Source organism: Zootoca vivipara, chromosome 13 (assembly GCF_963506605.1).
Source record: "Zootoca vivipara chromosome 13, rZooViv1.1, whole genome shotgun sequence".
Lineage (NCBI taxonomy): Eukaryota > Metazoa > Chordata > Lepidosauria > Squamata > Lacertidae > Zootoca > Zootoca vivipara.
The window spans coordinates 4,323,946-4,336,594 of NC_083288.1; the positions used below are offsets into that span (position 1 = coordinate 4,323,946).

The 12,649-nt window shown below is 45.7% G+C and overlaps 1 protein-coding gene across 2 annotated transcripts in view; it reads left to right on the top strand.

The window, feature by feature from the left end:
• Positions 1–12,649, top strand: part of DDC (dopa decarboxylase) — a 64,768-nt gene that overhangs the window by 10,427 nt on the left and 41,692 nt on the right. For both annotated transcript variants that reach the window (XM_035134977.2, XM_035134978.2), the window contains exons 2-4: positions 3,441–3,657; positions 8,762–8,875; positions 9,474–9,593. In XM_035134977.2, the coding sequence (XP_034990868.1) occupies positions 3,457–3,657; positions 8,762–8,875; positions 9,474–9,593 (435 nt within the window). In that variant the 5' untranslated portion in view covers positions 3,441–3,456. The remainder of the gene's footprint in view (positions 1–3,440; positions 3,658–8,761; positions 8,876–9,473; positions 9,594–12,649) is intronic.

Consider the following 12,649-nt stretch of genomic DNA (forward strand, 5'->3'; position numbering starts at 1 on the left):
CTTCACGATCTGTCCTTCCAGTGAGCACTCAGGGCTGATTTCCTTCAGAATGGATAATTTGTGTTAGCCATATTGTTTTCAAGATGATTTTTAACTTTCATATATACATTCAATGCAATCTTGAATTGCATTGAATACTTGGCTAGTTATTCTTGTTCTTAACTTTCTAAAAGATGGGACTGAAGTGTCTATTCACTTTGTACAGTTCTAGCATTCTAATACATTTCTAGCTGGCCCCAGGGATGGGATAGTTGACCCAACTGATGGTTTCACTCAGGCCACAGGCCCATCCTATATAATAATGTGCAAGTGTCTCTGCGTCCAGTTCCTGTGTCCGCGCTACTGCGCATGTGCCCCACAGACACAGGGATTAGACGCGAACGCACATGCGCGCTCTCCCCCCCAACCCCTCTGCCTACGGTTTACCTACTTGTGGCAGCCAACCGCCGCTCCCCGTGTGAGCGAGCACGATCTGTGCGAGTGAGCGGACGCCTGGGAGAAGGCTGCCATTCGGCCTGTTTCGGTGGTGGCGGCGCGCGGGGGGCCAGCCAGCCAGCCCCCCACGTGCCGCCGCAGAAAGAGGCCAAATCACAGCCTTCTCCTGGGTGCCCGCTGCCCGGCAGGGCTCAGCGGAGCATCCCGACGAAGCGGCGGCCGTGGGAGGGGCCAGCCGCCTCCCCCACGCTGCCGCCACCGAAACAGGCCGAATCGCTTCCTTCTCCTGGGCGCCCGCTGCCCAGATGGGCTCAGCGGAGCACCCTTGAGGAAGCGGTGGCCGAGGGTGGGCCAGCCAGCCCTCCCACGCGCTGCCGCCCCTTAAACAGGCCGCATCACGGCCTTCTCCTGGGCGCCCGCTGCCCAGATGGGCTCAGCGGAGCGCCCACTGCTAAAGGGAAGGAAGGCCGCAGCCCCGCCACTCCTCTCACATACCAGTATGTTCTAGCACCCGTTTTTTAACGGGCTGAATGACACTAGTTCTTCCATATTAATGTTGTTATGTGTAGCCCAGTTCCTTTGAAAGGTCACTGAAGACTTATTGGTATTTTGTGATACAAGCTTTATTTACACATCTAGATAGGCTGATTGAGCATAGGTGTTTGAGTACAAACGAATGCCCCAAAGTTTAGTTCCTTTGTTTATATGCCACTAATTCATAAAATCCCAAAGGGCTTTACTGCACCTTACCCCGCTTCCTCTGCAAAACTCACAATGCCCTTGCTGCAGGAACAGTTCCAGGATTCAGTGGGGTTTGAAGCCAAAGAACTCCAGAGCAATGACCGTTTCCCATATAAAAAGGGGTGCACATTTTGCGCGGTCGCGCGCAGCCCCTGGGAGCCCTGGGACAGCCCTCAGCAGTTCAGAGGCTGGCACCACCTTCCCGGGTTGGATACCTGTGGTCTCCGCCCACACAGCCAGGTGTCCAATCCAGCTGGGAAAGGTGTTGCCAGGGGGGCTTGGACAGGTAGGAGGAGGTAACCACCCAGTGCACACAGCAGAAGGCGAGACATACCTGGGAAGCAGCCAAAGCCTTGGGCAGAATCCTTTTGTCATTTACCAAAATGGGGGGGCGTGGGGAGGTGACCCCGCCCCCATTGCAGTGGAAATACCAGGGTTCCCGTTAAAGGGGTCTAGGGGGGAGGCATTGACCATACGCCCAGAGGTCTTCATTGCCCTCCCCCTCCAGCGGCGGTGAAAATGGGGGCGGGCTATCAGCTTGAACATACGTTCTCCAGAGCTGGCCCAACCCCCACATATGCTGGATAACCCGGAAATTACCCAGACCCCCAGCTGGGAAGGGGGCTGGGAAGGATAAACGGCCAATGCCTGAGCCAAGGTCTCCCTACATCCGAATGCTTAATAAAGTTGTGGCCAATTTTAATCCCATAGAACGTTGTCTGGTGTCGTTATTCCGCTCGGGGGTTGCCTAGGGTTTTGGGGGACTCCGCCTGACCGTGCAACAATATCCCTTTTCAGTCACCCACACACTTTGGCACTGTTACATTATACCCATTCTACGTGCCCAAGAAATCAACTTTTAAGTGTTGCAGCACCTATGCTTTGGAACTCCCTGCCTGTTGATATCATGGCGCCAGCAAAAAACATTATTGTTTTTAGACCAACCTACCCAGATAGGTAGGAGACTGATTTGTGTTTGCTTTTAGTTTATTGCTGATTTTAATTTTTCTAATGGTTATTTTTTTACTCTTTTTGCCAATACTTTTATTCTTTAATTCTTTTTGTAAACTGCTTTGAGGTGTGTGCTTTTTCCAATCAAACATTATATAAATTTTATTAAATAAATTTTGTGTGTGTGTGTGTGTGTAACCACTCACAATCTAAAAGAGTTATCTGATTTAACAAATGGAACATAAAATAATAGTAAATTGAGAATGATTTCTACATAAATTATCCACATTTGTAATTAAGTTATCTAGAATCATAGAATCATAGAGTTGGAAGAGACCACAAGGGCCATCCAGTTCAACCCCCTGCCAAGCAGGAAACACCATCAAAGCATTCTTGACATATGCCTGTCAAGCCTCTGCTTAAAGACCTCCAAAGAAGGAGACTCCACTACACTCCTTGGCAGCAAATTCCACTGCCGAACAGCTCTTACTGTCAGGAAGTTCTAGTTACAGGTAGGTAGCCGTGTTGGTCTGAGTCGAATCAAAATAAAAAAATTCCTTCAGTAGCACCTTAAAGACCAACTAAGTTTATATTTTGGTATGAGCTTTCGTGTGCATGCACACTTCTTCAGATACACTTAATGTGGTGGTTTTGGGCGTGTATCTGAAGAAGTGTGCATGCACACGAAAGCTCATACCAAAATATAAACTTAGTTGGTCTTTAAGGTGCTACTGAAGGAATTTTTTTATTTTGTCAGGAAGTTCTTCCTAATGTTTAGGTGGAATCTTCTTTCTTGTAGTTTGAATCCATTGTTCCGTGTCCGCTTATCTTTCTGTGCATCATCTAGATATAGCGAGCAACCCATTTCTTTAAAGCCCCAGAACTGCGTGAAGGAGGTAGCTGTCTCTGGGATTCCAACAGGGCAGGATTTACTTCTGAGTGACTGAATTGCATGAGCACTAGAACCTTGACCAAGAACTATTGCAGCAGTATGATTGACTGTAATACTACCGGGGGGGACCCCATTACTTTAAAAAGTATACAACTTGTTGTTTTGAATGAGACTATATTGCACTGAATATTTTTTTAATTCAACCCCTCTCCTCGGTTTTTCCTTTGTAAATTTCCCTAAAAGCTTTCACATTTCTGACTCCATTCCTTTTGATGCCGGGCTCTGCCCTGGGATAATTTTTGTTGTTGTCTTTTTCAATGGTTGACAACCCGGTTTTTGTATGCATCAGACTTCACTTATGAGGGAAATTGGCCAATTTCAGGTGTGCAATTTTTAAAAAATGCCAATTTGTTTCTTTTAGAGTCTGAAATCTTGACATGGATTCTACAGAGTTCCGAAAAAGAGGAAAAGAAATGGTGGACTATATTGCAGATTACCTGGAGACGATAGAGAAAAGACAGGTCTATCCTGATGTGGAGCCTGGCTACCTGAGGCCCCACATCCCAGATTCTGCTCCTGAAGAACCTGAGAGATTTGAAGATATCCTTAAAGATGTTGAAAATATCATTATGCCTGGGGTAATATTAAACTACAGATGAGCTTTAAAGAATGGGTTTGTCTACATGAGAGGTTTACTGTGTGTTTACAGCTGTTTGCATTCCCATTTAATTTGTGTAGTACATGTGACGTCAGCCTCAGACAGCAGTCCCGATGCTTTCCTGCTGTAAATTTAAGTTTACCCAACACTGGGATAATCTGTTAAATTGGGAGAAATCAGGCCCCGAACGAACCACTCCACCTGGAGCCTCAGACAATTAGCTGTGGTGGTTTTGGGTGGGTAGATCAGTTGTCACTCTCTGTTACTTCCCTTTCCAAATTCACTACTTCCCCAATGCTTTAACCTCTTTTCCAATTATGCCCATGACTATAGCTGGCATGATCCTGAATGGACGACTGTAGCGCTCTCTCTCTCTCTCTCTCTCTCTCTCTCTCTCTCTCTCTCTGTGTGTGTAGTTCCCTCAGATATGTCCCAAACCAGAAAACTACACAAGCATAGTGTGCTGAGTATTTACAATTGCCTGACTCTGTGCTTTTGCACACTTCCTGGGCTGGGAATTTAAAAACAAGAGAACGCCCAAGGTGTGTGCATTGCTATCCGTGCACATGACTCGTTGGTCCTCAATCAGCATAATAATATTAACAAATCACAAGTGGTCCCTGTTTTCCAGGAACAGTCCCAGATTTACAGAAGCCATCCCGGTTTCTGATTTGATCCCGGAATGTCCCACTGTTCCTTAGGAAGTCCCTACCTCCATAGGAGAAATGTTGGAGGGTGTGGAGATATGCCAACCCCAAGCCAAGGAGATGAGTAACTGTACAACCTTTAGAAGACAACTGAAGACAGCCCTCTATAGGGAGGTTTTTTCATGTTTAATGTTTTGTTATGTTTTTAAACATGTTGGAAGCCACCCAGAGTGGCTGGGGCAACCCAGTCAGGTGGGAGAGTGTAATATTATTATTATTAGAATAGGATATCCCTATTGTCATCTGAGAAATGTTGGAGAGTATGAAATCAGAAGGCAAGGACAAACAGAAAAGGGAACATACCTGCCAAGTTCCTCTCTGAAAAATAAGGGACCGGGCCGAAAGTAGCATACCGGAAGTAACGCAACGGCCATTTTGGAACTGGGCGGAGCATGCTCAGAAGTGACTTTTGATGCCGCTGTGCCCAGTTCCAAAATGGCCACCGCACCAGAAGTCGCGCTGCAGCCATTTTGGAACTGGGCAGAGCAGCATCAAAAGTTGCTTCTGAGCATGCTCCGCCCAGTTTCAAAATGGCCACTGCGCCAGAATAAACTGGGGAAAAACAAAAAAATCCATTTTTTCAGCTGGGGACAGCTGGAAAAATGGGAATTTCCCGGGGGAAACGGGAGGCTTGGCAGCTATGAAAGGGAACCTGTACAAAATTCGTATCTGCTGGTACAAATGTGAAAGTAGTTCCTTATTTACAAATTCAATATACTGTATGTGGGTTAGCCCTACTCAAAGACTGCAATAAAAAATGGTAATATAGCTAAGATTATCCACAGCAGAAAAATGGAAGACTTTGCAGAGTTTGCAAATATATCTGTGGTATAAAAATGTCTGAAACCTAGACATGGCAGAATACAAATCACAATATAAAAGTTTCCCAAGGCTTTGAAGATCCAGAATGCTTTTATTCTGTGCAGCGGGACTTTATCCATGCAACTAATCTCTAGGTCACTATGGTGCTACCACTGTGGGAAATATGGGCCTCAATATTTCTACAAACAGGTGTCCCCTTACATCCAATTTTGTTGACAAATTAAGAGAATGGCTACATGGCCACCTTTGTAGTAAAATCAAGGGGGAATGTTGGGGAAAATAAGTTAAACCATTCACATGCAACAATGGCAAAAAACATCCACATGTAAGTGTGGTCTACTTCAGTCTAATTTGAAGGGCGGAAAGTGGATTAACAAATGTGGACAAATCCAATATGAATTAATTTTTAAATAGCTGTAACAAAGTTCTTGAGGCAATAATTCTGATCAGTAGAGACTTGTCCATATAGGAATGGCTCTTCCACATCTGTAGAAATTGCCTCAGCACATAAAATCTGCCATTCTCCAATTTTGTGATCCAGTACTAGAAAAAGGCAATGTCTAGACTGGAAAATCCGTAAATCATCCACTACTAGATATGATCTTCAGTGAATGGAAAGCAGGTAAATTAAGGAAAGGGAGGGTCAGCGGGCACAAACCCAGCCTCTCCCCCAACTCCAATATAGAAAATGCCATCTGTGCTGAGCTGGTGTCAGAGCCAATGAGTGTGAAAGTGATTGTCCCTTTGACTTTCTCCATAATCCGCCTCTTTGCAGACTGCTCTCTTTTGCTTCATCCTGAAATAGCCTGAAGGAGGGTCACATTTGATTAATCTCTTCAGAATGTGTCACTGACTAAAGTATTATTGCACAGGCTGATCAAGATAAACAGCTTCTTGCTGCCTCATCCAAAGCCTCAGTGTGCCTCATAAGGGTCTGTGGTCAGCCGCCTCTCCATTTCTCAAGCCCTTGACATTTCCCGGATTTCTTTGTAATAACTGCCCTTTTCATTTAAATATCAGAGTGAAGATCTTCTCCCCAGAAGCACCAAATGCACTTCGTATAGCAATTTGTAGAGTTTGTTTTGCATTTCTGGTTTCAAACTGAGATAAAGAAAGGATGTATTTGCAGCACCTGGAGGGAGGGATTTTTAGAGATGAGGACTTAACGGTCAGGGGTCCCTTTACCTTTACCTTTACAGCATACATTTGTAGCACATGATTTCCCCCAAAGGATCATGGGAACTGTAGTTCACTCATCACAGAGCTATTATACCCAGCACCACATAAACTCAATTGTCAGCTTCCCAGGGGAGCTGAAGGAAGCAGTGGTGTGTCCGCTCTTAAAGAAAACTTCATTAGATCCTTTAGATCTATCCAATTGCCACCCAGTTTCGAATCTTCCATATCTGGGTAAGATAATTGAGAGTGCTGTTGCTGAACAGCTTGGCAGGTTTCGGGAGGAAACATTGGCTTTAGATCTACAGTGGTACCTCTACTTACGAATGTTTCTATTTACGAATGGAGCTCCGTCAGCCATCTTGGATGCGGTTTAGATAGGATTTTTTCTACTTACGAATTTTTAGATAGGGTTGCTTCAACTTACGTATTTTTTCTCCCAATGCATTCCAATGGGATTTGACTTACAAATTTTTTCGACTTACGAATGTGCGTTCGGAACGCATTAAATTCGTAAGTAGAGGTACCACTGTCTGTCCTGGTTTCGGGACCGAGACGGCTCTGGTCGCTAACGGATGATCTCTGTAGACAACTGGATTGAGGCGGGTCGTGACTGCTGATTATCTTAGATTTGTCAGCAGCCTTTGACATGGTCGATCATGATCTTCTGGACCACCGCCTCGCCGACGTGGGGGTACAGGGCACAGCCCGACAATGGCTATGCTCTTTTATCTCTGGTCAGGGACAGAGGGAGGGAGATGTTGTCGTGCCATTCCTTGGTGTGTGGAGTGCCACAGGGCACAATCCTCTCCCCAATGCCTTTTAACATCTTTATGTGCCCCCTTGCCAGGATTGTCTGGAGCTTTGGGCTGGGTTGTCATCAATATGCTGATGACACTCAACTCTATCTGCTGATGGATGGCCACACGAACTCAACCCCGGACACACTGACCAGATGCTTGGAGGCTGTGGCTGGATGGTTTCGTGGGAGCCAATTGAAACTAAATCCTTTGAAGACAGAGGTCCTCTGTCTGGGTCGGGATGGCATATGAGGGACCAACTCCCTTCTCTTGCAGGGGCCCAATTAGTGCCAGTGCCTTCCGTTAAGAGTCTGGGTGTAATCCTTGACGTCTCCCTTTCCATGGAGGTGCAGGTTACAACGACAGCTAAGGCGACATTTTTCCATCTTCGCCGCATTAAGCAGTTGGTCCCTTACCTCTCCTGCCCCAATCTGGCCACAGTGATCCATGCGATGGTCACCTCCAGGCTTGACTACTGTAATTCACTCTATGTGGGGCTGCCCTTGAAACTGTCCCAGAAACTCCAGCAGGTGCAGAATGCTGCAGCGAGGCTCCTCACGGGGTCCCTGCCATGGGAGCATATTCACCCAGTGCTTTACCAGCTGCACTGGCTCCCAGTGGAGTATATGGTCAGGTTCAAGGTGCTGGTTTTGACTTTTAAAGCCCTTTGTGGCTTAGGGCCCTCATATTTATGGGACCGCCTCTCCTGGTATGCCCTACAGAGGACCTTAAGGTCCTGAATAACCATAGTTTAGAGGTCCTGGGCCCTAGGAAAGTCAGATTATCCTCCACCAGAGCCAGGGCCTTTTCAGTGATGGCTCCAACCTGGTGGAATGCTCTGTCCCATGAGACTAGGGCCCTACAGGATTTAACCTCCTTCTGCCAGGCCTGTAAGACAGAGCTATTCCGCCTGGCCTTTAATTTGAATTAAGCCTGGTCTTTTATTTCCCTTCTCTTCCTCCCTCCCCATTTTATGAAGATTACCTGCTCTGGGACCCCACAGCTAATTCTCCCCTGGCCTCCTTGCTGGCCCAAGTAGGCCTAATTTAGCCAGCTAGCCCTGGTGACTATCTAATGTTTATTGGATGGATTTCACCCAAATTGAGTTTTGATTTTTGAATTCTATTGTTATCCATGCTTTTATGCTGCTTTTATGTTGTATTACAATTAAGTGTTTAAAATTTGTTGTTAGCTGCCCTCAGCCCAGGTTTCTGAACTGGGAGGGGCGGGGTATAAATAAAAAAGTATTATTATTATTATTATTATTATTATTATTATTTTATCAATTTATAGGCAATATAAGATAGATATAGATATAGATGATATAGATATGAACCAACCCAGACTCTGTAATCTTCATCTGAGAATCTCCTTCTTCCAGACTATTGGCTGATTAAACAATCAAGGGCCTGTGTTTTGTTTTGTATTGTTCTGTTTGTTGTTAACTTACGTATTTGTTTTTAAACTGTAAAAACCCGTGATCCTTGGATGAAGGGAGGCATAGAAATCTAATAAATAAAACAATTCTTCACTCCAGCTTCTTTCCCTGATGTATGCCTGCTTCTGGTTTTTCCGGCAGGTGACTCACTGGCACAGCCCCTACTTCTTTGCCTACTACCCAACGGCCAACTCCTTCCCAGCTCTTCTGGCTGACATGCTCTCTGGGGGCATAGGGTGCATTGGGTTTACATGGGTAAGTGCGCTCCACCCCTCTCTGCTGGGCTACCTAGGGGACGGGCGACATCCGCAGCCTTCGCACCAGGCAGGCAATTCACCCTGCAGTCCATATGCCAACCACACACCCAATTATTTGTGTTCCTAATTATCACCCACTAGCAATGCCTCCCACATCCATGGCCTGGAGACCCAAGTGTTTTGCGTTTTACTGTTGTGAACCACTTCAGGTTTTTGCTTTTGTTTTAATACAGAGATATATAAATATTTTAAAACACACAGATTAAGATTGAAGAAGTTTAGCTTGGAGAAAAGATGATTAAGAAGTGACGTAATAGAATAGCCATCTTCAAACATTTAAAGGACTGTCATATGATGGAGCAGATTCATTTTCTGTTGCTCCAGAGGATAGGGCTTACGCTGTTTGACAGTTGAACAGACTGCCTTGGAAGGCGCTGGACTTTGCTTCATGATAAACTTTTATAGCAGAGATGTGTGGCCATCTATCAGGGATGCTATAGTTGTGGGTTTCCTGTATTATATAACTCTTTGTTTAAATATTGAGGAGAAGCTACCACACTCCTGTAGTTTCTTTTTACCACATTTCTCTATTCTAGGCATCAAGCCCAGCTTGCACAGAGCTGGAGACAGTTATGCTGGACTGGCTAGGGAAGATGATCAACTTGCCACCATCATTTCTGGCCGAGAAGGATGGAGAGGGGGGTGGAGTGATCCAGGTAAGATGGAAGCTTGTGGTCTTAGTTCCTGAATGGTGTATGTTCTGTTCAAACTGGATTGAAACTGATATGGATCTTTGATTTTTAAAATATTTTGTTGTTTAGTCGTTCAGTCGTGTCCGACTCTTCGTGACCCCATGGACCATAGCACGCGAGGCACTTCTGTCTTGCACTGCCTCCCGCAGTTTGGTCAAACTCATGTTCATAGCTTCGAGAACACTGTCCAACCATCTCGTCCTCTGTCGTCCCCTTCTCCTAATGCCCTCAATCTTTCCCAGCATCAGGGTCATTTCCAGGGAGTCTTCTCTTCTCATGAGGTGGCCAAACTATTGGAGCCTCAGCTTCACGATCTGTCCTTCCAGTGAGCACTCAGGGCTGATTTCCTTCAGAATGGATAGGGTTGATCTTCTTGCAGTCCATGGGACTCTCATCCAGCACTGGTTCCCCACAAAGGTGCAGAAGACATGCCATCACGCTTTCAAGTCATCGTCTGATATCTGAGGAATGCAGACACTATGCCCATGTGAACCATCTTTTCTAGAAAAATAATACTGGTTGTAATGACTTTGCCCCTTTTCATGGCTAATTGGAATTCTAGAATGTACAGACCAGCACAGACCTTGCCTCCAATTCCACTGTGTTAAATCTGGAATAACTGCTTGAACACTTGCTAGCTGCTGAAGCCTAATGTCAGGATGAATTGCTTTTACATGTAGGGTGCAAATGTTGTTTTACTTCACTCCACCATAGCCCCAGTTTTGTGCTGAGGACCAATGAGCAATTATGTCTATTTGCCAATGGGAAATGCTGCCCTTTTAAGCTGACAATTCTTGATGGACTATAATTTGGGGGCACTGAGAGTGGGTGATATCTGTGCTGCTGCTGGAGATGAAGCAATTTGTAGTGTTGGTCTTCTTGCCTCATTCGTGTGTCAATAATGGTAAAAACAAGAAAGAACATGGCGGAGATGGGCTTTATATTAGACTGCCAATCTTAAATGAATATTGCAATATTGGCCTGTGGAAATGGGTGCTTAATTACCCTTAAAGGACCAAATCAATAGGGAATTATATTGCTGCCTCAAAGGTGACACTTGAAAAATCCAAAGACGAAAGAAAATTTCCGCTTGGGGCTCTGTTTGACTCACCAATGCTTCTGTCGCCTCTTGAGGCTGCTCATCCCCATGGTAACCTTTGTTTGCTTGCTGTGAAGTAAACAGTATAATAGGCAGCTTGCTTAGTATGTGTGTCATAAAAACCATCTTTCCCAGCAGCGCATTCAATGGGGGCTCCTCAGTTTCCCCACATTTTATAGAGGCCTGATCCAGCCATAATTACACAGCTAAGGCCCACTGATTTCAATGGGAGGGATTTAGGCAAGTGATTAATGGCCTCTGAAATCAATAGTGTTCAAAAATGCTTAACTTTAACTACATTTAAAGTGTTCCTTGTCTCTACGCCTGTTGGCCTTCTCCTCCTGGAACTGGTGTAGGTGCTTTCCCTCTAGACCTAGGGTTGCCAGACTCAATAGAGGACAGGACTTCTGTGCCTTTAATTGCCCTGCTCTCTTTTGAGTCTGGAAACCTTAAAGAGAAAGCGGCAGACAACTTTGCTTGGAAATTAAACAAAGGGTCTGCTGGTTTCTCTTTAAGGTTTCCAGACTCAAAAGGGAGCAGGGCAATTAAAGGCACAGAAGTCCTGACCTCTATTGAGTCTGGCAACCCTATCTAAACCAGAGCACCAGTCAGCAAGCCAGACGCCTGCAGCAGAGAGAAGGAATTCCTAATGTTGTGAATTTGAGTGGGGGACAGACTCCCCATGATATCAACATTCAGTGGATGGTCAGAGTTTGAGTAAACTCCTGAGCTGAGCAAGGGCTGGGAATAACACTCCTAATGTCCCCAGGCTCTGCCAGGTGTAGAGGGATCATGATGTCACCACAGGAAAATTCCAGCAGAGGTTTGGGGAGAAAGGGATTTGGGGGAGAAGGAGCAGGAAGTGGGCACAACCTCATGCGGGGACAGAAGGGCAGCAGTCATGCCGGCTGGCTGCCTGGAGCAGGCGTTGCAGAGAGAGAGGATGTGCCTGAGTCCAAGACTGGGCTGCTGGGAAGGACAAGCCCCTCTTGGGAAGTAAATGCTGCGAACTCTCTCTCCATAAATTCAGGTTTGAAAGTGTGAATAAACCATATTTCTAATACACAGCAAACTCTGCTGCACCTTGATTTCCCCACAGAAACACAGCCCTGGGTGAGTGCCTGGAACCTCCTGGAATCTTGCTGCCATTCAGCAGAGACTGGGGGTGATGTGAAATGCTATTCTGAATGCTGCTAGACCACAAAGGTTAGCAGAATCCATAGTGGAAAAGGAATGTATGTCTTTGTGTCAGAAAGGCACTAGTGGAAGGTCCCAGGTTCCATCTACAATGGCATCCTGGGAGAGCCATTGTTGCCAGTCAGTGTAGGCCAGAGTTCCTCAACCTCGGCCCTCCAGATGTTTTTGGCCTACAACTCCCATGAGTCCCAGCTAGCAGGACCAGTGGTCAGGGATGATGGAAATTGTAGTCTCAAAACATCTGGAGGGCCGAGGTTGAGGAAGCCTGGTGTAGACAGTGCTAAGCCAGATGGGCCATTATATGAAAACAAGGGAGGTGTTCATGGTGAGTTCAGGCACCTCTTTTTCTTGAAAAATTGCACTGGTTTTAATTCAATCTGTGTTTAATTGTTTTTTTTTAAATTATTCCCATGTTTTTAGCAGTTATTTCTATCTGTAAGCTGCCTTGAGTCCCCGTCAGGGAAAAAAAGGCAGGGTATAAATTTAATAATAATAATACTAAGTATGGAGGGCCTGTGGTCTGGCCTAGTAGAGGGCAGCTTCCTCTGTTTCTAAATTGTTTTCCATGAGTAATGCCTGTTTAATGAGAGACTCCTCGCTGTGCTTCCTTTCCCCTGGCTTGCAGCACCCTAAATCTTCAACATGTTCTCTTCAGCTCAGTGGATCTTCAGTCACTGTCCTGGATCACTTTCCATTGGCTTGTCCTGCCCAACTGAGCCTCTCT